The sequence below is a fragment of the Cebus imitator genome, unplaced genomic scaffold (genome assembly GCF_001604975.1).
Source record: "Cebus imitator isolate Cc_AM_T3 unplaced genomic scaffold, Cebus_imitator-1.0 Scaffold25, whole genome shotgun sequence".
NCBI lineage: Eukaryota > Metazoa > Chordata > Mammalia > Primates > Cebidae > Cebus > Cebus imitator.
This window is the reverse complement of record NW_016107340.1, coordinates 7274800-7302043: the sequence shown is the minus strand read 5'-3', so window position 1 is coordinate 7302043 and position 27244 is coordinate 7274800. Positions and strand designations below refer to the sequence as shown.

At 35.6% G+C, this 27244-nt stretch overlaps 2 protein-coding genes across 3 annotated transcripts in view; one reads left to right on the top strand and one right to left on the bottom strand.

Moving 5' to 3' along the window:
• Window positions 1–27244, top strand: part of SLCO1A2 (solute carrier organic anion transporter family member 1A2) — a 91536-nt gene that overhangs the window by 6802 nt on the left and 57490 nt on the right. The window contains exon 1 of one of the 2 annotated variants that reach the window (XM_037736480.1): window positions 25473–25493. The exons of the other annotated variant lie outside the window; for it this stretch is intronic. The gene's annotated coding sequence lies outside the window, so the exon portion shown is untranslated. Of the gene's footprint in view, window positions 1–25472; window positions 25494–27244 lie in introns of those variants that run through there. 2 annotated transcript variants of the gene reach the window in all.
• Window positions 1704–7928, bottom strand: LOC108300243 (islet amyloid polypeptide). The gene is made up of 3 exons (XM_017522950.2): window positions 7759–7928; window positions 7339–7433; window positions 1704–2625 (listed from the first exon to the last, which is right to left on the bottom strand). The coding sequence occupies exons 2-3, from the start codon at window positions 7416–7418 to the stop codon at window positions 2436–2438; spliced, it is 270 nt and encodes an 89-aa protein (XP_017378439.1). The 5' UTR covers window positions 7419–7433; window positions 7759–7928; the 3' UTR covers window positions 1704–2435.

Genomic DNA, 27244 nt, shown 5'->3' with positions numbered 1-27244 from the left:
GACAATTCTTGGTTGGGAGCGGGGAAGTGGGGATGTGAGGGTGCAGGTTGGGTTGTGGGGGGCTCTCTTCTCTGCTAATACTTGCCTAACTACCCATTCTAACACTTGGAAGACTAACTAACTCAGGTTACTCTGGGTACCTATGATTTCACATACCTAGACACAATGAGAAAGGTTGAGATAAACTTAGTCACCAGAATTTTACTGTTGGTACATCCAATTACAATAATTTAGTTATCCTCATTATTTTTTTCACAAAGTAGTTGTGAGAAACCAGAGAATACACTCAATAAACTCCCTGGCAGTAAGGCATTTTCAACCTTCGTATATCTGATTCCTTATTGAGTTGCAAATACCAGCCTAACTAAAGAAACAATGCTGAATTTGTGTAAATGTTTCACTTTCATAAGAAATTGAATGAATAAACTTCAGAATAAAATCCACAATTAATATCTGCTGTATCCATATAGCAACTTTTATGTTATAGAGTGTTATAGAGTTGCCCTGTGTTTTAATCCCTACCGCCAGAGGTTGTTGGGTTACTATTCATAATTCTTCTTAATTCCTGGGAATTGTATGCTACCATGGGCAATGTCTTTGAACATCATATGTACTCATTAAAATTTTGTTACCACTTGAAAGACAGATTGGGGAGTTGAAATAAATTATAATGTTAAATAAACCCATGTGTGTAATATTTATAAACCTAACTATAATGTTGATATTATAAATTATGATATATTATAAATTATATATTATGTTATACATATTTATATTATTTATAGATGTGATATCCAATTAAACTGTAGACTATTGTGGGAAATTTTTCAAATAAATTTGAGAGGTTATAATTTCATTGTACCTTCTTCAGTTGGAAATGTTGGGTTTGAGCCCACTTTGAAAGAAGGACCAACAGTTGAACATCACACACATAAATATATGTATACACCTATTTATTTCAATATGTAATTCATGACATAAAATTTATTATAAATATATTTCCCTGCCTCTAAATACTCACTACCACTACCACTTACCCATCACCAACAAAAGCCTCTACAATCTGGTAATCTAAGGCACACTTCATTAAGGGAAATTTTAATGTAGAAATGAAAGTCAATGAGTCAAATTTCCACTTAGATTGAAATGCTTATTTTTTCTTTTTAAAAGTACAAGTTGAATGTTTTTAGAAATGGCATAATGCAGCATGACGGCAGTTTATGTGAATTAATGCTACTTCCAAAGGTACCTAACTCAAAGTCAGGAAAAAGCAGATATTGTATAAGAATCTGAATCCACTTTGGGAGGCCGTGGCAGGTGGATCACGAGGTCAAGAGATCGAGACCATCCTGGTCAACATGGTGAAACCCCGTCTCTACTAAAAATACAAAAAAATTAGTTGGGTGTGGTGGCGTGTGCCTGTAGTCCCAGCTACTCGGGAGGCTGAGGCAGGAGAATTGCTTGAACCCAGCAGGGGGAGGTTGCAGTGAGCCAAGGTCGCACCACTGCACTCCAGCCTGGCTCCTGGTGACGGAGTGAGACTTTGTCTAAAAAAAAAAAAAAAAAAAAGAATCTGAATCAAAGCAAAACATTTCATCTCCTGTCCAACATTGCAGCCACTATCAAAAAAATGCATCATACAAATAATCTTTGCCAGAAATGTCCAATTTGTTAAACGAATAAAATAATTACTATACAAAAAATAGTTTCCAGAAGTCTGTGATCTTTTAATTGAAGACATGATTAATAGAACATAAGTTGCGTTTGCCATACCCTGCATAAGAATAGGACCAGGTTTGCTGAAAGCCACTTAAACAGAATAAAGGGCATATAAACATTTAATGAAAGCTCACTGCTGCTAACACACAATGAAACCCTCAAAGATACAAAGTGCTTTTATACTTTTAAATGACCTCTTAGTACCAGCAAACACAGCAAACAATAGACTTTAAAAAATACTTCGACTGAGTCAGGAGCAGGATTTTATTTCTTTGTTTTTAAAACAGCACCTTATCATTTTAGAAATCTAGTGCAAAAAGGGGTTGCTTAACAAGGGTACTTACAATTACTGATTTTCTAATGTTAAGAAAAATAACTTTATTATTAACTGTTTACAGTTTACCAAGTTCCAAACTACCATTTTCTCCTCTGTTCTTAAACCTGTGCCACTAACATATAAGCCCCAAAACTACTTTTTTTATGTTTTAAAATAGAAACCAATAGCAAAAACATTTCATTTTTAAAAGATACTATCTTTTTATTATGGGACCTTAGCTAGTACTACATATAAAACAATCTTTTGACAATGTATATGTCCTGGCAATAAACGTAGGATACACAGACCATATATTCACAGTGGAAATTAAAAAGGCACTGGTAAATTATACAGGAAATCACTAGAACATAAAGCAATAACTGTAGAGGCACATTGTCCTCTAAAGGGGAAAGTAATTCGGTGGCTCTCTCTTTAAAACCTCTACTGCATTCCTCTTGCCATAGGTATTGGATCCCACGTTGGTAGGTGAGAGGATGGCACCAAAGTTGTTGCCGGAACGACCTAAAAAATCTGCCAGGCGATGCATTGAACATGTGGCGGTGTTGCATTTCCGTGTTTCCACCTGATGGCTGGTAACAAGCAAAAATGTGAAAAGTTAGAGCCTTAGAATTTTACTTGGATCCAGCCACGTGACATTAAACGTCTTATATTGATGAAAACTAAAGACACACTTTTCAAACAAGTAATTCAGTGTTTTGGTTTGCAAACACCTAGATGACTGAGATTTTTTTTTGACACCTTGAAATGACAATTGGAAATCATATAACATCTTTCGTTACAGTCCATGTTGCATTTCTCTGTTAAAAGTCTTCCTTTGGAAATTCAGAATACATCTCATATAATCAGAATAACAGTGTCTTTGTCTTACGTTTTTAAAAATCTTGAGGAATTTATGTTTTAATATATAAAAAGAATTTAGAAATGTAAAATTTATATGTAATCTGAAATAAATAGAAATTTAAAAATAATTATTTCTACATCTTTCCAACAAGAATAAAGCAGTATCACTTAATCTTTAAGTTCTTGAGTTAATTGAATCAGGAGTGTTAAGCAAGAAATGTCAGAAGCGAATTCTGCAATATGCAACACATGGATGAACCTTGAGGACATTAGGTTAAGTGAAAGAAGCCAGCAACAGAAAGATAAATACCACTTGGGTCCATGTATATAAAGTATTTAAAATAGTTGAATTCATGAATCAAAGAATGGAATGGTGGTTATTAGGGAGAGGAGGAAATAAGGAGTTACTAACTAATGGGTGTAAAGCTTCAGTCAAGCAGGGTGCCTAAGCTCTAGAGATTTGCTGCACAACATTGTACATATAATCCAGAATAAAACATTGCATGCTTAAAAATTTGTTAAAAGGGTAGATCTTCTGCTTCGCTCTTGCCACAATAAAATGAAATATAATAAAATAAAAAAGAGATAATGTCATAAAAAGTATGTCAAAAAAAGAGAATGTCATAAAATATCAAAAAGAATCAAATTTATCACCTGCTCAAGTACTCTATTGCAATGTGAGAGTTTTCTTACTTTTAGCATAAATACATTTTCCTGCTTGGATCTTATGCTTCCAACAATTTTAATGATAAGACTAGGCTAAGTGTTAAAAATCAAAAGACTTTTTATGTCAATGGTATTAATAGTCACCATATTTTTCTAGCCACCTGGAAGAAGTGCATAATAATATTTATAAACTCAGAAATCATAACCATGAATTAAATAATTCTATTGATTTTAACTTAGGTTTTAATTTAAAACATTTATTTGTATGCCATCTCCATATTTTTGACTGCCTTTTGTTTCAATGTGCTTTCAAAATGATAGCAGAAATAGATGCAGAATAATAACGTTGCTTCTTTTTTGGTGATTATTAGGAAAGTTAGGGAAATGTTTTAGTTTTCAGCTCCATAGAAATCAAAATATTGGTGAAACTTAGGGTAAGTGGAAAATGACAGTTATAGGGCTAAAATCTCAATGTCCAGGAGCCGGTGGATATGCGTAATTTGGGACTTAAATGCATGGATTTATCTCACTGTGTTTACCTTGTATGGGGAATATTTCATTATCTCTATCAAGTAGAGACAGTCTAAGAGTAAATGTTTAATAATCTCATGTTAAATTTTTTTTTTTAATTTTTACTCTATTTCCTTCTAAATACAGAAAATTTCTTACAGCATCAGGTGAACTGGATATTTGTTGAATGTAAGTGCATGCTGACAAATTATTGGACAAATTATCTGGGCAAACGAAACCGCTTTGGAATCTAATTATTTAATCTATATCAATCTCATTCACACTATCTGTTCAATTATTTATTTTTGAAGGTACAGTAAATGTGACCAATGTACATTTCAAAAGAGGGACTTAATACTTTAAGGATTGAACTAGTAATTTCATACATTTGCATTAATTCTAAAATACTAACTTTTCTTGAAAAACAGGAAAAATTGGAATTTGATCAAAACACCTCAAAAAAAGCAATAAAGAAAAATTATGGGTCGAATTGAGAAGGTTCAAAGGGAATATCTGATTCAAGATATGTTTAGCATGTGACTGAAGCAGAATGTGAAATACTTTATATGCTAAATGCTGAGTAGTATTTTGATAATTGGTTGGAAGTTCAATAATAGAATTTTAAATTGTTATAAATAAGATGCTACCTTGTTTGAGTTAGCTAGATGGACCATCATTCTGCTTAGAAGAAACAGTAAGAGCATTTATGTTTGTAACATAATTGTGAAATTGCTTTCCTAAACAAGACCTTTCATCTAAATATACTCTTCAGCATATATAAGAGCACATCTAAAACAATCTTTAGGATGGAAAAAGATGTCTGAAATGGTTAATAAAAGGCACATCCCCGGTTTCAGGCATTTTTTTTTCCCTCACTGACTACCTGGACAGGTAACATACTAGCTAGTAACAACATTAAAGCTTTTGACCACTTATAGGCACATACACACATGGAAATTCTTGACTTTAAGAAGAGTTTAAACAAAGATGACAATAAGCCAACGTGTAACTCTTAAATTGCCTCTCTTTTAAATGGTCTCTCCAGAGTTTCAAAAATGACTTTAAAGTGAGTAACTGCTCTCAGCTCTTAACATTCATCTGTGGAAGCATGTGAGCTCTTTCAGGGAGGTCCTAGTGATTATATCTTGGAATCTATGTAATTATGTTTTTGACTTTCCTTTGATTACCTGCCAGGAAGATATTTACAAGGGAATGTAAAAAAAATTGGTGGGAAAATATGTGATCCTTTTGTCCTATTTCATACTTTTATAAATTGAAAGAAATCTCAGATGAGATGACTAAATGTTATGAGGAAAATGACATTGAATAATATTAGCTTTATTTTTTAAAAAGAGTTTAAAATTTGAGGCATTTCCCATAGATTTTCCTAGCTTTCTGTGAGATACATAGAATAGTACATGATTTAACACCTCAGCATGATAAATCATACTCCCTTTAACAAGTGTTCAAGCATACTTATTTCAGGCAACACATTAAAAAGCAATTTGAAGAATGTTTCACAAGTATTTCCAGTAACAATTCAAAGTTAAAGATTGTGAGACTAATGTCAAAATAATTGTATAATAAGTAATATTATATTACATAATGCTCTATTTCTAAGTGAAACTCCTCTCATAACAATCTAATATCTATAAAGACATAATGGTCTGGTTTCAGTGGCTCACTCTTATAATCTCAGAATTTTGGGAGACTGAGGCAGGAGGATGGCTTGAGCCCAGAGTTTGAGACCAGCCTGGGCAACATAAGGAGACCCTTTCTCTATAAAATAAAGATAAAACAATTAGTTGGGTATGGTGGCGGTTGCCTGTGGCCCAGCGACTTAGGAGGTTGAGGTGGGAGGATCTCCTGAGCCCAGAAGGTCAAGGTTGCAGTGAGCCATATTTGTACCACTGTACCCCAGCAGCCTAGGTGACAGAGAGAGACTTTGTCTCAAAATAAAACTTAAAAAAGAGGGTAAAGTTGCTCAGTAAATTTCTATACCTATTGAAAGAAAATATCAAGATAAAAATAGATACACTAGGTAATACTACTGATTTTCCTGTCATCATTCAATTATTCTGCTTATCAGAAACTTCATGTCATTTTAAAAGTTATGTTTAGCCATAAATAAGCAAATAGAAAATTACAGTTAGTTCTGAGAAGAACATCCTGTAAACTAAATAAGTCCTGAAATGACAAAAACATCTGATGATGATTCTTGCTATTTATTATGCGTAGGTGCTGTAGAAATCCTTGCATATTGCTATGGGTTTCCAACAAAAACTTCCTCGAATGAAAGCAAAGACAAGATGATGATCATTCTAATGAGAAGAGTTCTAATATGACAATGCACACTCTTTACAAAGGAAAACTTAATTCTCCTTGGTGTGAAAAAGTGTGTAAGTTCAGTCCCGTAAGACTCTATGGAGCAAAACTGATTTAGGCACAAAAAAATCCTCACTTTATTATTTATGACTTATGCATGGATTTGAACCCAATAACCCTTTAAATAGATGGAGAATTACAGTTTTAAGGTTTCAGTGTGAAAATTGTAACTACTCTTAAGAGTTTTATGTGACATAGCTTTTAGACTTCCTTAATTACCATTTAAATGACCTTTCATAATAAACCTTCCCGGGAAATCCTGACATACAGGCTACCTATTGAAAATAATTTTAAAAAGTATTAATTTAAATTTATAGCAGCACTGAAGTAATACGAAGAATGACTTTTTATAATTATGTTTCACTAACGGAATAGCTAGCTAACAATATAGAATAGATCCTTAAACAGCAAATGATTTTTTAACTAATTATTTTAGATTTCATTTCTTGCAAACATTAATTTACTCTTGATTATTTCTACACATTTCCATTTCCACAAGATGTAAAAATTTTGAATATTTCCAGAGTCATTTGAGGAAAACAAAAAATCTATGTAAATATACAAAAAAAAATCCACTTGATATAAAAATATATGCTTTAGTTAGGTTTCTCCAGTTTGTTTCAGTATCAGGTTGGTATAGGATATATTACTAACTTTTGATTTTTTTCCCCGCTTCATGTTCTGGCTTTGCTCCTCTAAGTTCCAAGAGCATATTTCTTGACAAAACTGGAATTATCCATTCCTGTCTGTCAGAAGTTCCATCAAGTTCTTAAGCATGATATAGTCAGAAATCTAATGGCACAATGTCTGTTAGTTACGCCACAGTATTTAATTCTATTTTTCCCAACTTTACAAAATAAACAGATTTTAAAATTACCAACCTTTCCATGGGTGTAGCTTTCAGAGAGTTTATTGCAACAGACAGCATGATGAGAAATACTTTCAGCTTTAGGATGCACATTGCTTCTCAAATTTTCTGCAAAGAATATTCCAGCACTGAAATCAAGAGATTTCGTACAGTTCTAATTGATGTAATTTTAAATTAGAGACTAGTTTTTAAAGGAAACATTTTTTAATGTAATTTACAAGGATCAAAACTTTTATTGACATAATCCCTTAATACTGTCCACTTTTCAAGTAATTTCACGATTTTTACTTTCCCAATTTCCTTCTCTAAACATTCTGAACATGTATATTGTAATACATTCTCCCTTTAGCCTTTCTTTGAAATAAACCATGAATTTAACACCAAGTGTGCATTTCTCTAAATAAATCTTTCCCAGAAATAGTAAATTCTTTACCTTTTAATATTTCAATGTCAGCAATATCAGCAAATGCCTTTGATAGAAAAAAAGCTTCATGAAAAGAGCCCAAACTTGTATCCACTGGAATATTTACCCCCTCATTTGCTATCTAGTAATCCAGCTCTTATATACCTCTCACGCCTTTCTCAGCTCAAGCAGCTCAGAGAGCCTCTGTCATTAACTTCCATCCCTATGGATAGAAAGTACCTCACAGGCAGCAGAAGCAGATGGGTCATTATTACATTGACTCATCAGTAAATATTAACGTAGCAAATACAGAGTGTCTTTGTGCAGTTAATGGTGTGTTATACATGACAGAAGTTTGAATTTGCCATCTTTGTAACACATGAATGAATTTTCAAGAATTAAGTGCATGTTACGGTAAGGAACTGATAGAAAGGAGTAAGGATAACAACAAATGTGCATATGTGCAGACAGAGAAGTCACAGACATTGAAGAGGTATACCTAAACCCATGTGACCTCAATGGCTGAACCCCATAAGGCTTCAGACATAAAAGGAGATATAAGGGGAGGGTGTATAAAAAGGGTAAAAGAGAAATCAAAAGTCATTTACAATGAGGTGAGGGGAGATTTAAAGGCACAAGAGTAGCAGAGACCTACTCTGTGGTAGGGATTATTGTAGGTACCAGAGATAGGGCAGTGAACAAAACAAAATTAGAATGAAAAACTCTACATAACCAAATGAATAAAAAATTCATTTGTCAGCACTTAAATAGAGATGCATAACTATATGTAGTCAAGCAGTTTTTGGTTGACTTTTTCCATTCATTCTTATACAAAAATTTTACAATTATTTTGAAAGAACAGATTTGCTTCCCGTTAGCTACACGAGAAAATTATGGGGCTGGATGCGGTGGCTCACAACTGTAATCCCAGCACTGTAGGAAGCAGAGGTGGGCAGATCATGAGGTCAGGAGTTTGAGACCAGCCTGGCTAACACGGTGAAACCCCATCTGTACTAACGATACAGAAACTAGCTGGGGATGGTGGCGTACCCCTGTAATCCAGCCAAGATTAAAAAAGAAGAAAAAGATGAATGGAGTACTTTGCAGTTTGTCTTTTAAAATGATTTGGTTTTTAAAATTTTCTCCAAATTGCTCTTTTTTTATTTCTAAATTATATTTGTTATATTAGTTATTAATGTAACAACTCAATGTCATGTAAAGCAAATCAAACAAATTTCAATTGTCAGTAAAAATGTGCATGCCTATGTAATCTTAAAAAAATTGAAGTTTTCTAACTAGGAACATAGTTTATTGATTTAATATACTTCTTAAAAGCTTAGTAACATAGTTTGAAGGTGTTTGGTAGAGATTTTAGGAGGAAAGAAACAATTTTGTTTAGAATTCTTGTTCTAATTATTCAATGATTCTACAATTTTAATATTTCTGTGAAATTTACTGGTGTTCCAGAAGAAATATCAAAAGATTTGGAAAGATAATGGATTTCCTGTAAAAAGATAACAACAACGCGAATATGAGGTAGGAGGCAGGACTAGACTCCAGAAGCAGAGCTTGAACACCAGACCTCAAATTGAGAACTAGCAAAAACAGGGCCAATGGGAAGCAGCTTTCCATAAGACACGCCCCCTAGTGTGCCAAATCAGTTTACCATTCCCATAGCAACACCCAGGAGTTACTGCCTCTTTCCTTGGCAATGATAGGATGACCCAAAGTCACTACCACTTCCCTTGAAATTTCTGCATAAACCACCCCTTAGTCTGCATGTAGTTAAAAGCGGGTATAAATATGACTGCAAAACCGCCCTAAGCTGCGGCTCTCTGCATCTGGGGTAGCCCTGCCCTGCAGGAGCAGTCACAGAGTTACAACGGCCAGAGCTGTAACACCGCCTCTTCAATAAAGCCTCTTTTCTTCTACCTCCAGCTTGCCCCTGAATTCCTCCATGAGCAAAGCCAAGAAACTTTGAGCGCTAAGCCCCATGTTGAGGCTCCCCTGTCCTGCATCAAATACAGTGATGTAGAAAGGATACGAGGGACAGTGACATTAAAGTTCAAAAATACGGCTCAAACAATGTAGTTAGTGCTGAATCCTGGACCAAAGCTTAGCTTTCTGCCTCATGGTCTAGTGTCCATTTAGATAAAAATACTTACCTGTTACCTACATTGTTATTTATTTTATTTTCATAACCTTTTTTTTTTCTCGTGAATATGTTACGGATGCCAAACATAACATTCAAAATGGGTTCTCTCTTACCTTAATGTTATAAGCAAAATGTTCTACCTAATCTTGGCTCACTGTAATCTCCACCTCCCAGGTTCAAGCGATTCTCCTGCCTCAGCCTCCCAAGTAGCTGGGATTACAGGGGCATGTCCCCTCACACTTTGATATTTCCATTCCTTCTTGTGAGCTTAGCCATAAAAATATGATTGTCTTAACTTTTTTAAGTTCTAGTTGTCTTTAGTGGGAGGGCTCTTCAGGATAAAGTCATACTTCAGGAAATAGAAGCGTGTATGCACATTTTAAAGACTTCTGAGCTGTATAGCCAAATTCCACTCTGTATAGGTTGTAATAATCTATACTCCTCTAGAAATGTTTCAATGGCTCTGATCTTCTTAAAATTCCCAACACAGGAAATTATAATTAAATAATATACATGGATCATAAAGAAAAGTAGTATCTTTGTGTTAAGTTGAATTTTTTTTGATAGTAGTGATTTAAAATGTAGTTTTGGACACTTGTGCAATTTACTTTTTAGTTACCTAGAGATATAGATGCAGATATTATGATAGGTCCGATCCTGAGATGGGGAAAGCTTTGCCCATAGAGTATATAATACGAGGAGTATATGTGCAACAGTAAATTAAGACAAAGGTGTTTCTCAGGAAACACCAGAATTCATGAGTCATACTGAGAAGCAGGAGCCAAAGAAAGGTCTGAAGTGCTCAAAGATGACTTATTGGGAGCTATCAGTAGTGTCAGCAATCGAATGAAGAAAAAAATTAAAGAAAGAAATGTTGTTATGAATGTTACATAATGGGCCGGGCGCGGTGGCTCATGCCTGTAATCCCAGCACTTTGGGAGGCCAAGGCGGGCGGATCATGAGATCAGGAGATCGAGACCATCCTGGCCATGGAGAAACCTCATCTCTACTAAAATACAAAAAATTAGGCGGGCGTGGTGGCATGTGCCTCTAGTCCCAGCTTCTCCAGAGACTGATGCAGGGGAATTGCTTGAATCTGGGAGGCGGAGGTCACAGTGAGCCGAGATCATGCCACTGCACTCCAGCCTGGTGAAAGAGCAAGACTCCATCTCAAAAAAAAAGTTAAAGGAATGTTACATGATGAAGGTAAATAACATAGGAAGAAGGCTAAAAAATAGAAATTTGAATTTAAAAGTAAAAATTTACTGATAACCACAGCTAGAATTTTCACGTAGGGACAGAAACAGATACAATGGAATAGCAGGACAGCCCTGAAAAACTATTAATGTAGATTCAATGTATCTTAACATATTGAGAGTCAGGGATCTTTAGATACTATGACAGAAGATATTGATTCTTTTTTTTTTTTTTCTGGAAAATGCTCACGTGCACATACAATCTAAATATTGAATGCAGTATCTAGATATTCACATTTCCTCTGACAACCATCTTTATCTGGATTCTCTTATTGTCACCTAATTGAACAGGTTTCATCATAGCAGATAGGAGAAAGACCAGTACCTTCAGGAGAGGTTTGAGTAGGTTAAGGTAACATGTAAAAAAAAATACCTAGCACTTAGTAAACAAATGTTCAGTGAACGTGTGTTGATTTTTCAGGAGCCATCAGGAAAGGAGAGTTTAGCAAGAAAGGAGAGGAAAAAGATAGTTGGCATAGTGTCCCCAAAGAACAGAGAGGCAATGGGATCATGAGTGTAATGGAGACATTAGTGTTTTAGGGCCGATGGAAGTGAACTTTGGAAATATCAGTTTTTTCAGAATCTGCTTTATGTAATGCATTAGAACATTCTTATGCAGTATCTCCCATAATCTTCAAACAAGCCTGCAAAGTAGGAAATGTTACCTTTTACAGTGAGCATTTGAGTGTTTAGAAAGGTTCAGTAACTTTTTCAAATTCTCCTTAGGAGTAAAGCAGAAATTCTTCTGTTGCCTGTAGGGTCTTAACGTGGTCTAGCCCCCTGGAACTCTCTCAGTTATGAAGGTGAATTTTTAACAGGAATTCTTCAAAGCTTTATTACAGAGGAGTGCAGGTATCTGCAGCCTTTTGAAAGTGAGGTTTTGGAGTTAGTTTACTTACCATCCCAGCAGGTAGGTAACTACTCACTATGACAGAGAAAAAAGGAGAGTTACTAGACCACCAAGAGATGCTTAATTTATTTTCTGCATCTTGGCAGGGCCAATGATATCTCAAACAAAGTCTATGAGTAAATTACATCTATTAGTTATTCCTGGGTCTAACCAAGAATCTTTTTGCCATTGTCTGATGAATTTGATTATTTAGTGCCTCTAACATGGTAGATGCCCTCTGGTGGGCGTTAAAATGCCATACAAATCGCTTCACATTCATACCCCTTTCTATAAATTCACCTGCATGCCTCATTTTCAGAGCTCCTCTGTCCCTATTTTATAAGTTTCTGATTAAGCAGCCAAACCATTTTCCATTGCCCTTGAATTTTTATGCAACCTTGAGCAACTTCTTTTTTGTTTGTTTGTTTGAGACGGAATCTCACTCTGTCACCTAAACTGGAGTGCAATGGCACAACCTCTGCTCACTGCAACCTCTGCCTCTCACGTTCAAGCTATTCTCCTCCTTCAGCCTCCCAAGTAGCTGGGATTACAGGTGCGTGCCACCATACCTGGCTAATTTTTGTATTTTTAGTGAATACGAGGTTTCACTATGTTGACCAGGCTGGTCTCGAACTCCTGACCTCATGATCCACCCGCCTAGGCCTCCCAAAGTGCTGGGATTACAGGTGTGCTGCCACTTCTTTTTTTATACAAAGTAGGTGATCAGGTGCACCTCTTGAAGCACTGCTAACTGGGAAGATTGCCTGTCATCTCGGTCTTTCACAGTACCCCTGAGTGAGGCTCTAGAGTGGCAGCAATTCATTTGTGGCTTGTATTCTCATGTTGAGCTCATCCAGCTGTAATCCAAGCTCAGTCTTTTTCTGTCTCCTCTGTGAGCTGATATTAAGGAAGTTTGTTAGTGCGATAGTCATAATTTGATGGAGAGCTGCACGTGCAATACTGCTGGGTGACATGGAGGCTGGTCTGCCTGTTCATGCGGCTTGCATCTGCCCTCTGACCCTGCTTATGCCCAATCCTGAATATACTACTTCTGTCTTACGATAGATTACTGAAGGAATTACCTCACTCTGACTTGGTGAGTCTTAGGGAACCCAGCTCATCATAGGCAAGTCTGGCCATGTGGTCACCAATATGTCCTGGCCAATAAGTCCATCTTTTCCAGGGCCCAGCAGCTGCAGACAGTATGGCCTTTAGAACCCCAAAGGTCTATGTTGTGATTCTTTTTTTTTTTTTTTTGAGACGGAGTTTCGCTCTTGTTGCCCAGGCTGGAGTGCAATGGTGCGATCTCGGCTCACCGCAACCTCCGCCTCCTGGGTTCAGGCAATTCTCCTGCCTCAGCTTCCTGAGTAGCTGGGATTACAGGCATGCGCCACCATGCCCAGCTGATTTTTTGTATTTTTAGTAGTAGAGACGGGGTTTCACTATGTTGACCAGGATGGTCTCGATCTCTTGACCTCGTGATCCACCCGCCTCGGCCTCCCAAAGTGCTGGGATTACAGGCGTGATGTTGTGATTCTTATACTGAGGCTTGCCATAATGGTTTGTCTTTTCTCACCATAGATACCTCCATAATTGTATACTGTTTTCCCTTCATAAATATGAACAATTTCTGGTTCTTTTTTTCTGACAAGAATAGAAAAGAATACATTTTTCAGATCAATAGTTGTATAAAAGGTACCTGAGATTATGTAAATCTCTCCTAGAAAAGATGTCACGTCTTACCCAGCAACTGCAAATGGCGTTACTACTAGGTTGAGTTTGGTAATCTATTGTCATCCTCCAGGAGTTTTCTATTTATTGCAGGGGTCAGAGTGGTGGATTAAATGGTGAATAGGAAAGAAACCCTTCACCTCTTTACTTTTTAGGATAGAATTATCTGCGGTTCTCCATAGATCACTATGACACTTCTTACGTCACAAGCCAAGGAGCAAATGTGGGGACTCTACCATCTATTAAGTATGTCTGTTCTAATTTTTGAGGACCACAAAAAAATGACCCTGGGTCAGGTGTGGTGGCTTATATCTGTAATCCCAGCAATTTTGGAGGCCAAGGTGGGAGGATCATTTGAAGTTTAAGACCAGCCTGGAAAACACAGGAAGACTCTGTCTCAACAAAACAAAACAAAAAAACCTAAACCAAATCAAACCACGAGTGTATCTGTGGACTATTATGGTTTCTAATTATCAATTAAACTCAGACCCTATGTACTAGTTCTGGAAACATTTGAGTGTATCCTTTCCATCAATGTATTACCCTAGTAAATGGCCATACGGCTCTTTGTGATAGGACAAGGGAAGCCCACATATACTTGCTAAGATGTTATCCACCCTTCCTTTTGAAAACCTTGCCTCTCCTTCAAACAGTGGGTTCCAATCTGAAAAATAGTCCAGATTGGGAAACTGAACAAGGTATTTTAATATTTTATTCGGGGCAGCTGCTCTCAACCCCTTGATAATACTTCCTTGATCTTTTTTTGATTTTGTAAGTTAAGTAATATTATTGTTCGCTATCTACATGTCTTGTGCATTGGGGAATGTCATGTTCTATTAATTATCTCTGTAATTTTCTGTAGTGCAGTTCCCTCTGGCTACCACCCTAACCTTGATGCTCATTACAATAATTGTACCCACTTTGCTTCTGACGCCTAAGTGCTCCCAGATGACTGCTATAGCTTTGCTGTTTCATCACTCTTGCTGCTATCAGAGATCCCTATTCTGTAATAGCAAATATCATCCCTGGCCTACGGAGGGCTGCCATTCCTGAGCTTCTCAACAATACTCACCAGTGAATTCCCAATTGCTCTGGAAAGTGGAATATTGTCTAAACTCTCCTAGGAAATATGGATGAATAGTGGAGTTTGGGCCCTTATGTGATTTATGTAATACTCATGCACTTTTTTGAGGTTTTTGATTCCTTCTCCTACCATTTCCCATGGAAGTTCTGGAATTTTATTTCACTTGGTGTGGGCTATCACTTTTCTAAGTTTCTAGGAGTTATTTTGGAAGCATATTAGCTGAAACCTTGTCAAATACTAAATATTGATGCACTCTTTCTTGTAACAGGTATTGTAACGGGTGTATCAGGTATGGGAACATGCGAAGGGAAAAGAACACCAACTGTTTTAAATGTTGGTCATAGGAATTTTTTAAGATGTAGAAAAGCCTACAATCTTGTAAAACATTAACTATAAAAATTTTAAGCACAACACAGTTAAAAAACCTTTTTGGTTAGTCTGGGTAAAGTTCATACAATTCTGATAAGTTATTTAAATCTTGGCATTGCCTTTTGAATACTTTTCCATTTCAGTGACTTTCACATCTGCCTTACAACAACAGTCAACATATGTTGCTGTTCTGTGGCCTTGTCACCTCAAGAAACTACTCCCCATCTCATATCTTCCACCAGGAAATCCTTCTAAATGTTTTTTCTTTAACAATAATGTTCTATTTGTCTAATTCCCTAATCTTTTCAATTAATCAACTTTCACCTGTATTGTATTACTCGCCACAGGACCCTCCCTGTGGTTTTAATATCACTTTCTTTGTTTTTCCCTTCTTTCTGCATTCAAACTTGACTTCATGGCTTATAATTTCAAGTGTATATTTACTGGCTTTGTACATAGATTCCTTTACTCCCTTAATCTATCACTAAATTCAAATTGCTAATTCACAATTCTGGGTAAACACATACATCTACTTGTCTTCCTCCTTTCCCTTTTCTATTGAATGTTTCTGGCATAAATTACATAATGATGCTGATAAACTTTACAAACACAGGTTACACAATCTGACTCAGAGTAGCAAGCAATGCTATTAACTAATTCCTTTACTCAATTCTCTTTAACTTCCTATTTGAATGCTTATGGTGACTATTTTTAACTTTTTCATTATATTTGTTCTTCCAGCTTTTCCATGACTAATTTGCTTTCGCAGATAAACTTGCCTTCCTCAACGAGAATGTCATAGTCACTCCATGCATATTCTCTTACCTTTCTTTTACCTCAAACTTTCTTCAGATATTCAATCAACTTTAGTCTTTTATTTGTGAATCAAAAATGTAAATAGCTCTTCAACTTCGTGCTTTTTAACATAGCTGACATACCCTTCCTAATGTGAATCATATGCACATGAGCATATAAAGATTCATTTTAATGTATGTAGTCCATCTCACTAATGAGCAAGAAAGAATTAAACAGCAAAACCGTCAACTGCTGTCTCCAGGATGGGTGCTTAATAGTGATAGGGGAAATTATAATAGACTCTATGTTTCTGCTAAATAGTAGGAATTTTTTTTTTGCTTTAATACAATCTATAAAGTAAAGGTTGAGCAAAAAGCAAATAGAAAAACACAATCAAAACGAAATAAAATGGCAGCCACAACAGAAAGATACAAAAAGACTTCTCTATTGCTATTTAGCAGAGAACACAGGAAGTAACCACCCAAAGAGGGCTTAGAATGGGTAGACTTGAGTAAATCATAAGGCAATTGCAAATACAGATGTTTGTTACCTCTGACTAATAATTAAAAAGGTAATAAGCTCTTCTGGAAGTTTAGCTTTACATTAAATTGATGAACTAAGAAAGGACATGAATTTATTGACAAATACATGTAAAGATAACAGTATTGTATTGGGTTTGAAAGTCAAATATATATGGGAAAACAAAACCTTGATATGAGAATCTGAATTTTTTTTCAAAAGGAAAAATATATTATTTTAGTGTAGCTCAATATGAGTTACAGAGGAAGATGATTAATACAATCTCTAACAAAAGAAATCCAAATAAAACCAGAGAAATGATATTTCCTTAGTTACACAGGCTAAGGTTTTATCTATTTCTCATTAGTTTACTCTCATTTGTATAATTGAAATTAAAACCCTATTACAAAGGCTGATAATGAATTGTGAGTATATTCCAAAACTCCTAGCTTAAATTATGAAGAATTATATACCCTCAGCAGACCAACAGCAAGCAACAAGATTGAAATGGTAATAAAGAAATTACCAACAAAAAAAGTCCAGGACCAAAAGAAGTCACAGCAGAATTCTACCAGACTTTCAAAGACTTGGTACCAATCCTATTGACACTATTCCACAAGATAAAGGAAGAGGGAATTTTCCTAAATCATTCTGTGAAGCCAGTATTGCCCTAATACCAAAACCAGGAAAGGACATAACCGAAAATAAAACTGCAGCCCAAAATCCCTGATCAACATAGAAGCAAAAATCCTTAACACAATACGTAAGCTAAACAAATCCAAAGGATCATCTACCATGATCAGATACATACAGAAATATTTGGTGAAAAGGGCGATCATATCTCCAAATTATTTAAGTGGCTCAGGAAAAAAAGCTGTCTATCTATCTGTCTATCATCCGCCTTTCTATTTAATCAGCTAAGAGAGGAAGAGAATGAGAAAACAAATGAAGCAAAATACAAATAATTGGTGACTCAGGATAAAAGCTATATGAAAATTTGATATAATATTCACAACTTTTCTCTACGTTTGAGATTATAATAAAAGTTACCAAAACAATACTGGTGCCCAAAGGAACAGATCAAATTAATAGAACTCTTCAGGAAAGATGTACTATAACAATGTTTATTTCTGCTGGGAGTGTTATATACTATGAACAGGTAGAAAGATAAGCAAGCAGGCATTATGAAGACATGTTCTGGCTAAGAATCATGAACTTCAGTAGGTATTTTAGTTTTTAATAAAAACAATGTGTGTTTCTAAGTACTTTATTAAGCGTTTTATGTATATAGTACACAAAGTGTTCCGTGAAAAAGTGGTAGATGCAAAACAACCCCTAAACGCAGAAGGAAGTCAGAAGCCGAAGAGGGTGATTTATTTGGGGAACTTTCATACAGAAGCATGGTCTCTGGCAATTGAAAGACGGTAGATTCCTCACTGTAAGCCCCCTGACCCAGGGATTATATCTTGAGGAAAAAGTAGGAAGGTGTAGGTGGCTGAGCTAATTCTGCTGGTGTCGCAGCCTGTGTTATCTGTGGAACAGCATCGAGGATTGTTTTGGAGGAAAGGTTAAACTTACAGTAAACAGGTGTTTCTCAATTTGTAAATAAAAAGTAATACCTAAGCCAGAAATCTTGGAGTTATTCCTGGACTCGAAGTTACTTAGGTGTCACATGGCAGCTTAGCATCTAAAATAGAGTCACTCTTGTCCCACACAATGACTGTTTCCGTATTTGCTAAATGAGAACTTGACTAAATCAATCTTTGCCAGTCTCGTTTGATTTACTATGCTTTTTCATAGTAATGCATAATCTCTTGAAAATTTTTATAAATTAAAAAAAAGTTCTTCCTTCTGCTTTCTGCTGAATTCCTAGTACTTTCTCGTACTTATTGTCTGCTTTCTTATCTTGTAGATCTTAGTAAATCCTTCCAAATTGAAGCACTTTTCTTGATCCACCAAGCAAACCCAGTTGGGCACACGCATCACAGCCCCAAGATTTGTGTCACATTCCAAGTGAGTTACTGAATATAGGTATGGTGGGGACAAGAGGGACTTTATTTTAAATGCTAATCTGTTGAGTAACCCCGTTTTCAGGAATGCCTCCATGTCTAGTTGATGTGTAACTACTTCTGTAGTAACATCTATTTATTGAAAGTCTTGCCTTTCTTCCAAAACAACCCTTCATATTGTTGCATACATAATAGACTGTGGTGCCTGCAGTCACTACCTACACGTTCCTTATGAGTATCTATACTTTTCCCTCAAGACGCAAGGCCTAAGTCTGGGGAGTTACAGTGTGCAGATGTACCTGTCTAGTGGCTGCCCAAGACCATGCTTCTCTCTGTAAGTTCCCTAATGAATCATCTTAGGCCTACAAACTGGATTTGTCTGCCTTCTTCTTAGTTTCCTGTCTCTCTCAGTATTTGGGTCCACTTTGTGTATACCACCCTTGCACAAACAGACATTGAAGTATCTGGAATCCAAATTTTGTTTACTTTGTAGGGAAGAGAAAGAGACTGAGTACTTCACAACTCTTTGGAATATATGTTATTAGGGAGAATTTCAGGGGAAAAAAATAGTTTTCCCAATCTTGATAGAAAAAAAAAAAGCCTTGTTTCAATTACCCTTACATTGACAATCAAATTATGAAAAGTAAATAGTTTGCCCTATGTGTATTTACTCTAGTATGGGCCCGAGATAGCTAATGTTAGTTAGAGGAGGTGGTTAAAACCCTCAATGAGGCTTGTGTGTATTCTCCAGGTCTACTTGTTGATTGTTTTTTATTTTCAGACTTGGTGCTACTGAGGCCAATTAAGGTAAAAACTTTTGGTTTCTTGTTTTGGAGTTTCCAAAGGAACATAGAGTTGCAGTTCCAGAATTCAAATGTTCAAATGTGGGGCAAATAAGCATGAAGAGGAGACTGTCGTGTGGAAAATTGATGCTCCATCAGATTGAATATCTCATAACCAGTAATGGGAAAGACCCTAAAATCACAAAGTTAGTTAATGGTACCGAGATACGTATCATGCCTTTAATGAACCCAGATGAATTCGAAGCTATTAAAAAGCCTGAATGTTTTCACACTAATGGAAGGGAAGAATTATAACTAGTATGACCTGAAAAGAAATTTCCCGAATGCTTTTGAATTTAATAATGTATCAAGGCAACCTGAAATTGTGGCAGTCATGAAGTGGCTGAAAATGGAGACATTTGTCTTCTCTGAAAATCATGGTGGTGACTTGGAGGCAAGTTCTCTGTTTGATAATGGTGTTCCAGCAACTTGGACATTATTTTCCTGGAGCTTAATTTCTAATGATGATGTTTTCCAATTTCTTTCCACATCTGGATGCCACAGTCCTCTGCTAAACTGATGATTCCAGAATGTGTAACTCTAGCCTTTTGCCTGAGCTTCAGACTCATGTCCTACTGTCCACAGAACTTACCTACCTGGATGCGACCCACAGGTCATGTCTGAGCATAAGTATGAGCATGATAATATTCATGTTGAAATTGAGCATACCTTTTACCCTAGAGCTGCTCTCTGTCCTATTTTTTTTTTTTTTTTTTTTTATCTCAAGTACTGGTACTACCAAGCTAGAAACCTGGGAAACATCTTTGAAACTTCCTCCTCCTCCATATATTCAGTAAGTCACTAAAGATGTTAGTTATAAATACTAATTCATTCTCAAAAAATGGTTTTATTCCGGGGGTGTGGAGGGTGAGAAGGGATAACATGGGGAGAAATGTCAGATATAGGAGACAGGGGGATGGAGGCAGCAAATCACCTTGCCATGTATGTACCTATGCAACAATTCTGCATGGTCTGCACAGGCACCCCAGAACCTAAAGTACAATTTTAGGTTTTGTACTTTAAAAAAAAAAGACTTTTTTTTTTTTTTTTTTTTTTTTAAAAAAAAAAAATTTTTTTTTTTTTTTTTTTTTTACAAATAGATGACTCTAGCTAAAATGTGTAATTTTATATCAATATGCTTGCAGATAATAATTATAAAGTTTACTTATGACATTTGGTAATGTTAAACATAAAGACAATATCTTTGTCTTATATATCATGCTATTTAATTTGTGACATACACTCTTATGTTAAATTAATGTTAAGAGAAAAAGTGTGGCCTATTAAGAAATAAATTTATAGATGACATAATGTCATATTTGTAGATTTGAGTTTATTATATGTTTTGATTTGTTAAAATAAGAGGAAGCTGTTTTTTTATGTTTGGAATTTTTATACTTAAAATATTTAAAAAGTGTAAAATATCAATATACTTGTTTAATAATGTTGGAGTTTTTCTTAAAATTGAAGAAATAAGAGTGGGTTTTATATCATCATATTTCTCCGAATATGAAAAGCCTGCTTACGTAAAATTTTCCATCTTATTACTCTTTTTTTCAAAAATAGGTTTTGAAACAATGGAAAAATAACATGAGGTGCTAGGTAAATATTTTGAATAGATTAATGAAATTTACTGATCAGATGAAGGCAATCTTGAGGGAAATGTATAACATCATCATTTTATGCTCCTCATTAGGTGATATTTAGAGATCAGTGCTCTTAATGTTTCCTGCCTTTAGCCATGGTCCATTAGAGGTATAAATAAAACAGCATATGACCACAAATAAAGATCATTTAAAACTGTCTAATGATCCAAACCACCATGCTGAGAAATCGTATTCAACTAAGTGGCAAACCAAAGGAGAGGTGAGTCATGAGCACATGCTCATCTGACTAAGATTCATTCCATGCCTCATTTTATACATACACAGAGCTCCAAACTGTTCCCTTTATATGATTTAAATAATTACTATTTACTAGTTCCAAAGTAAAATCTGAATGGATACTATCCTGACCTTGAACCACATGCAGCCAATTGAGAAGTTCTGGGAATCAATGCTAGATGCGTCTTAGCTCTAACTAGTATTTAGTGGCTCCAGTCAGGAACATTATGGCTGCCTCAGGCCAGTTTTCTAAATTACACTCTAAATAATAATAAAAGAAAAGGCAGAAAAATGGGAGACTGACAAAGGTTCCTGGGGAACACAAAATACAATAATTAGAGAAACAAGAAAACATACCAAACCCTGAAGTAGTCAAGAACACAGCATTAATATGGATCAAAGTATTCTATACACTTACTACATTTTTAAAGAATCAATTCCATTGATTCTTTTTTTCCTATGATTTTTAATTGGAAAAAATATAATGATCCTTGTAGAAAACGGCATAGAAATTCCTAAAGGAAAAAAAAAATCAACCATAGGATTATCCACTCTCCGGATAACTACAGGTTATCCCGAGATAATCACTTTTCAAATTTTGGTTTAGGTCCTCCAGTGTTTTATCTAAGTGACTACATCAATAGACACACCTACACCCACATACACCTGTGGAGAGGTAGCTTAGGTTAGTTGTTAAAATTCTCTAGGGCCAGACTTCCTGGGTCTGAATCCTGGCTCTGCCAGTTATAAGCTGTGTGACATTGTACAATGACCTCTCTGTGCTTTAATTTTTACATCTTTAAAGCTGGGAATAGTACTTATGCCATAAGATTTTAGGAGAATTAAATGGGTTGAAATCTGCAATGCCCCTAGAACAGTGCTTGTGTTTTTCCAACTTGGTGCTAGCCCTTTAGGAACATCTGCCTCCTCATTCTTTTTTTATATGTTGGGGTCTTCGCAAGTGCTCAATAAATACCAACTTTCTTGCTCCATCCTAATTGTCAATCAGTTTAAACACGAGACAGACAAGTATGGCACCTGAAGTCCAAAGTGTCATTTTTAGCACTAGGCAAGCTCATATTAGGGAATGTGGCTTATTAGGGGATCCTATGGCAAATGGATTTCCTCACAGTGAACATCCAGATAGACGGACTTTCCACATGGTCACTGGATGATGTCAGTGTTACCCACAGGAGTTACTGGGGTATGGAGAGAAGCAATACTAAAAATGAGAAACAATATTCATCTTATCCTTTTCTCTTTTTCTCCTTCTACCATGGAAACATTTTACTATTGATTTTTATGTGCCTTTAAAAAAATTATGTACTGTTTGTAATCTGACTGCTGAAGCATTTCAACAAAGCAGCTAATGGTAACGAATACTGTGTATGTACCATCAAGTCAATCCTTCTTGGAAATTTTCCCCACACACATATCCTAAATACGCAAACTGTATCTATTTTGCTATGTGCAGATTTGGTGACTACGGCTGTGTTTACATGATGCAACAGTGATTAGTTAATATATACAGGTTGGTTAAAAATCAGCGATTTGACATTTTGTGTTATGTGGTATGACATAGAAATTGCAATGCCTACATATGTATAGTGGAGAGGTGACTAATTATGCAGATTGTAAGTTTCTTGAATTTTTTATTACTGAGAATAAAAGGACTATGGAGGACTGAAATTATGTTATTAAAAATGAATAGCAACCCTTCATTGAATGTTGATTGCATGCTAGTTTTATATTATACTTTTAAATACTATACCTCTCTTATCTAATTCTATTGCAATGATTGCAGTTGAATTGATCATTTGTTTGTCTGGCTTCACATCCACTCTCCTATCCTCTGATCCTCTCTGTAACCCAAGAGAATGACTCCTGCAAACTAAGTTTCCTACTCCCATGCCATCTGACTTCCTTTTATGTATGTCAGTGGGAAGTACTGGTGTGAGACTGGGGTTGTGCAGAAGGGAAAAGCAAAGTATTTCTGCCTCTCCCAGCTTCCTGCATGTCGGCCCTTTCCATTACCAATAATAGCCTGTGGAGTGGGAATGACTTTCCACTGTTGTAAATTTCTAACTTGCCCACAATCCCACAGTTTTTTTTTTTTTTTGTTTTTTGTTTTTTAGCTCTCTTTATATCATTATAACTAGTTTTCCATATAATATTCTTCTATTAAATTATCTCTTGTGAGTTCTGTTTTCCTATCAGGACCTTGACAAAGATAGAAACTATCTTCATGTTGTAGAAACATTAAGCAACTTGTGCAAAAGCACATAGCTACTTTAAAAACAGGCTTTTAAACCAGTTGTACTTAATTTCAAAGCCCAAGTACTTGAACTACTATGCTGCATTCAAATGATCGTCCAAATGAATACTTTTCATTAATCACCTCTTTCTATTACTTAGCTCAAATTGTCTGCATTACGTTGCTAATAAGCTATCATCATAACTTAATTATCTATCTGTCCCAATTGTTTATAAGGTCACTTGGGAGCAGGCACATTTTATTCATCTTTGTATCCCTAGTACCTACTACTGTGCTTGGAATGTAGTCGAGTCTTAATAAATATTTGTAGAATAAATGAATAGTAATCACTGTCATTGACAGAGTGTCTATTTTATTTCAGCAGCCCTGCAAGGAGTCTTATATAAATGTCATAACTCAATCTTCATAACAATCTTGTGAAGTAGGCATAAATATTTCAACATCAGAGATGAGGAATAGGCTCAAAGAGTTTAAACAGCTCACAATTAATCTGGGATTAATCCTAGGGTAAGTGGATTACAAGGTCTGCTATTTTCACTATGTCTAGCTATTGCCTCCCTACAGCAATTTATGTGAAAAAAAATACATAAATGGGTTGGAAAAAACTCAAAGCATTTTATTGAATTTTCAGTTATTTTTTGAGCTTTATAAACAGATAAAGTCTTGTCTCTGTGAGAAAAAGGAGCAGCTCAGTATTTACATGTCATACATTGAATGGAAATACAAATATTTATACTTACCAAGTCTATGCAGACAAAAGGAAAATAAGAATTGGGATAATAATCTGAAGAAATGAAATAGTGAATTTTGCTGCCAAACTAAAATCAGAGCTGTACAGTAAAGTGGTAAAATATTTTATTCAGTAACTATTGCAATAGGAGGAAAGAGACCTCAGTGTAGAACTGGGCTCAATTCTGAATATAGGTTGGACAGATGGAGATTTTTAGGCAAGGAGCAAGGTGAGGGTCAGGGGGTGGAAAATCACTAAGAGGAAACATCCAGAGTGAGGAGGGATTGTGGATAAACCAACGTGACAGTATTTTTGCTGACTAAAAGCCAGGATGATCAGATATTACCCCGGGGGATTCGGGGGGATATGGAATTTGATCAAATGTCAAGATGATCAGATATCAAGAATCAGAGATTTTCTCTAAACGGACTTAGCAAGGTTCTCACTACAATTTGGACACCAAGATTGAGGACTAGGGGGTGTAGAGGAGTCAGAACTCTACTTAGTTAAAGGAGGGCATCTTGTTATCAAGTGTGGAAAATTCTGGTTATCCCCATGATTATCTATTCATTCTCTAGAATTACTTAATGTGATGTGTGACACTGATGATATTTACAACCAATTTCCCTAAACACAGATTCCAGGTTTCAACTTTACGTTTCTGTTTCTTGGTCTGCTATCTAGAATTAGCACATTATCTAAAGTGATAGGGTAGGTATTTTTATTGTTGGATTGTTGATGAAGGGATTTACTTGTGTTTTTGTGAGCTCTGATCGTTGCTTTGCATGGTGAAATCACATGTATGGGTAACATTTTATGGCTCAGTTAGGTTTCTTCCATAGTTTCTTCAAGCAATGCATTCTTAGTACAGTACCGCCTGTTAATGTAGAAAGTAAAATAATACTTATATTTGTAAGACTGATTTGCAGAATCCATTATTTTATTCTTTGATTTCTGGTGAAAATAAACCAATAGAAGTAAAACAACTTGGTAGACAAAATACAAAACGCCATTGTTGATTCTACATGTAATTCATGGCACGTACTTGCTTGGATTAATATTGGTTGAAATTGTTTCAGCTGGATACCACCCAAGAGGCTGTTCTCTTCTCACAGAGCTAGGAGCCATTTCAAGATCCTGGAAATAAGTGATTTTCATAAAAATTTTGCTGGTAATTTCATAAAATTTTTTTTCTCAGGGAAAGGATGATCTCCTAAGTCTTCTTCATGTATGTACTACTAACTTTTCTGTAAAATAAGGCCTTTATTTCATTAATTCAAGAGTTGAGAATAAGGTAAAATTAAATGCATGCATTTTTTTTCCCAGTTGATTTCTAACAATCACAAACTATGTCAGTCTACTTAACACCGGGCAAGAGCACAAACACGAATGTTTATTTGTTTTCTAAAATGTTGTATTATCTTGTGATTGAGACACGTGATTAGGGGCTGGAAACCAACAGGAGTCAAAATATCCCAGTGTTGCTATTCACTGGATCCAGAATTACAGTCATGCAAGGTGAAAAAGTTCCAGAGATCTGCTACTTAACAATGTGTATATAGTTAACAATTCTGTACTGTGCACTTAAAAGTTTAAAAGGGTAGCTTTCCTCTTGTTTGTGTGTTTTTAAAAATCTCAAACAAACAACACAATAGAGCTGTGACCAGTAGGCATGGGAGAAATTCAACATTTGTGTGAGAAAGCATACTAAAGCATTACCTGTTCCCATTTGAATGCTGAGAAGGAGTTAGAGAAATAAAATGATTCTCCACTTAAAACTTTAACACGTCGTTTTCATTAGAAGTGATGATTGACGGGGATTTGTTGGTGACACTCTGTGGTCCTGGGAGCACAAGTCACTGTGTAAACAATGCTGTGCTAACAAAAGAGGACTGTTCACATAGCTGGCACTGGCACAACCTCAAGAAGATGAAAAGACAACACACATGATTTCCTGATTTGGGGCCAAGGGGGACTGCAATGACTGATATTAACTGCTGGCTTTCATGGATTTTGTTGAATAGATGGAATAGATTTTGTTAATTTGTTTATTTTCCTCCATGAAAATGTTTGAAATATATCTGAAAATATAAGATATTTTCACCATATAGATTGGAAAACTAGGGAAAGTTTAGGGTTAATTTAATCTCATTTAATTCTTTTCAAGTGCTTAGCCTTAAATAATACCTCTTACCTCAGTCAAGACAATATGTTTTTAAACACGTTTTTCAATATGTTAAAACATTTTGAAACAAATCTTCCAGACATGGTGAGACAACCTGCTCTAGGTGGTTACTTAATGTCACAATTAAGTAACATGGAAATTAAGTAACAATTAAGATCATGGAAAGAACTATATAGAATTCCCGTATGCAGTGATTTTCTTCTATAACTCCATCTTCTATGCCCTCTGGCGGCATATGAAACATAGACATTTAATATAGTAATATTTTGAGCCACAGAGAAGAATGAAGACAGTTTTGACATGGGAGAAGAAGAAGTTCTCTCCCTTAGTGTTTGATAGGGTGATATATTGGGCTAAAGTAATGCTTAGCAGAAAGAGAAAGGAAAAGGGAAGAGAGATTGGGTTCTAACTGCATAAGAAGAAAGAAATGAGGGCAGTTGAGAACAATAACCTGCGAATTTTTTTCACCACTTACATGTCAAACAAATTTCATTTCCTCCTACAACGTCGGGTTCTATTCCAATGTGTTTTATTTAAAAATTTTATCTTTCCCAATAAAAGTTTAAGTTCTTTGGAATCTGAGTCCAAGTATCTTCCACAGAAACATACTTCTCTCACTAGTTTATATTCTCCATAGCCACATACTTGGCTGTCTTGTTCACTGCTGAATGCTGGTGCATGGTACCATGACTGGCACAGGGTAGATGTTCAATAAATACTTGTTGTATCTGTGAGAGAATTTGTAAACATAACAAAATTCAAACATAATAGTGCAGTGACGATTGCCTTAAAGT

Excerpts from the sequence above, each read along its gene's own strand:
- LOC108300243 (XM_017522950.2), bottom strand. The coding sequence starts at position 7,418 with ATGTGCATCCTAAAGCTGAAAGTATTTCTCATCATGCTGTCTGTTGCA. Across the intron at positions 2,626-7,338 it reads AAAGCTACACCCATGGAAAG|CCATCAGGTGGAAACACGGA; the intron begins GTTGGTAATTTT and ends GCTTGTTACCAG.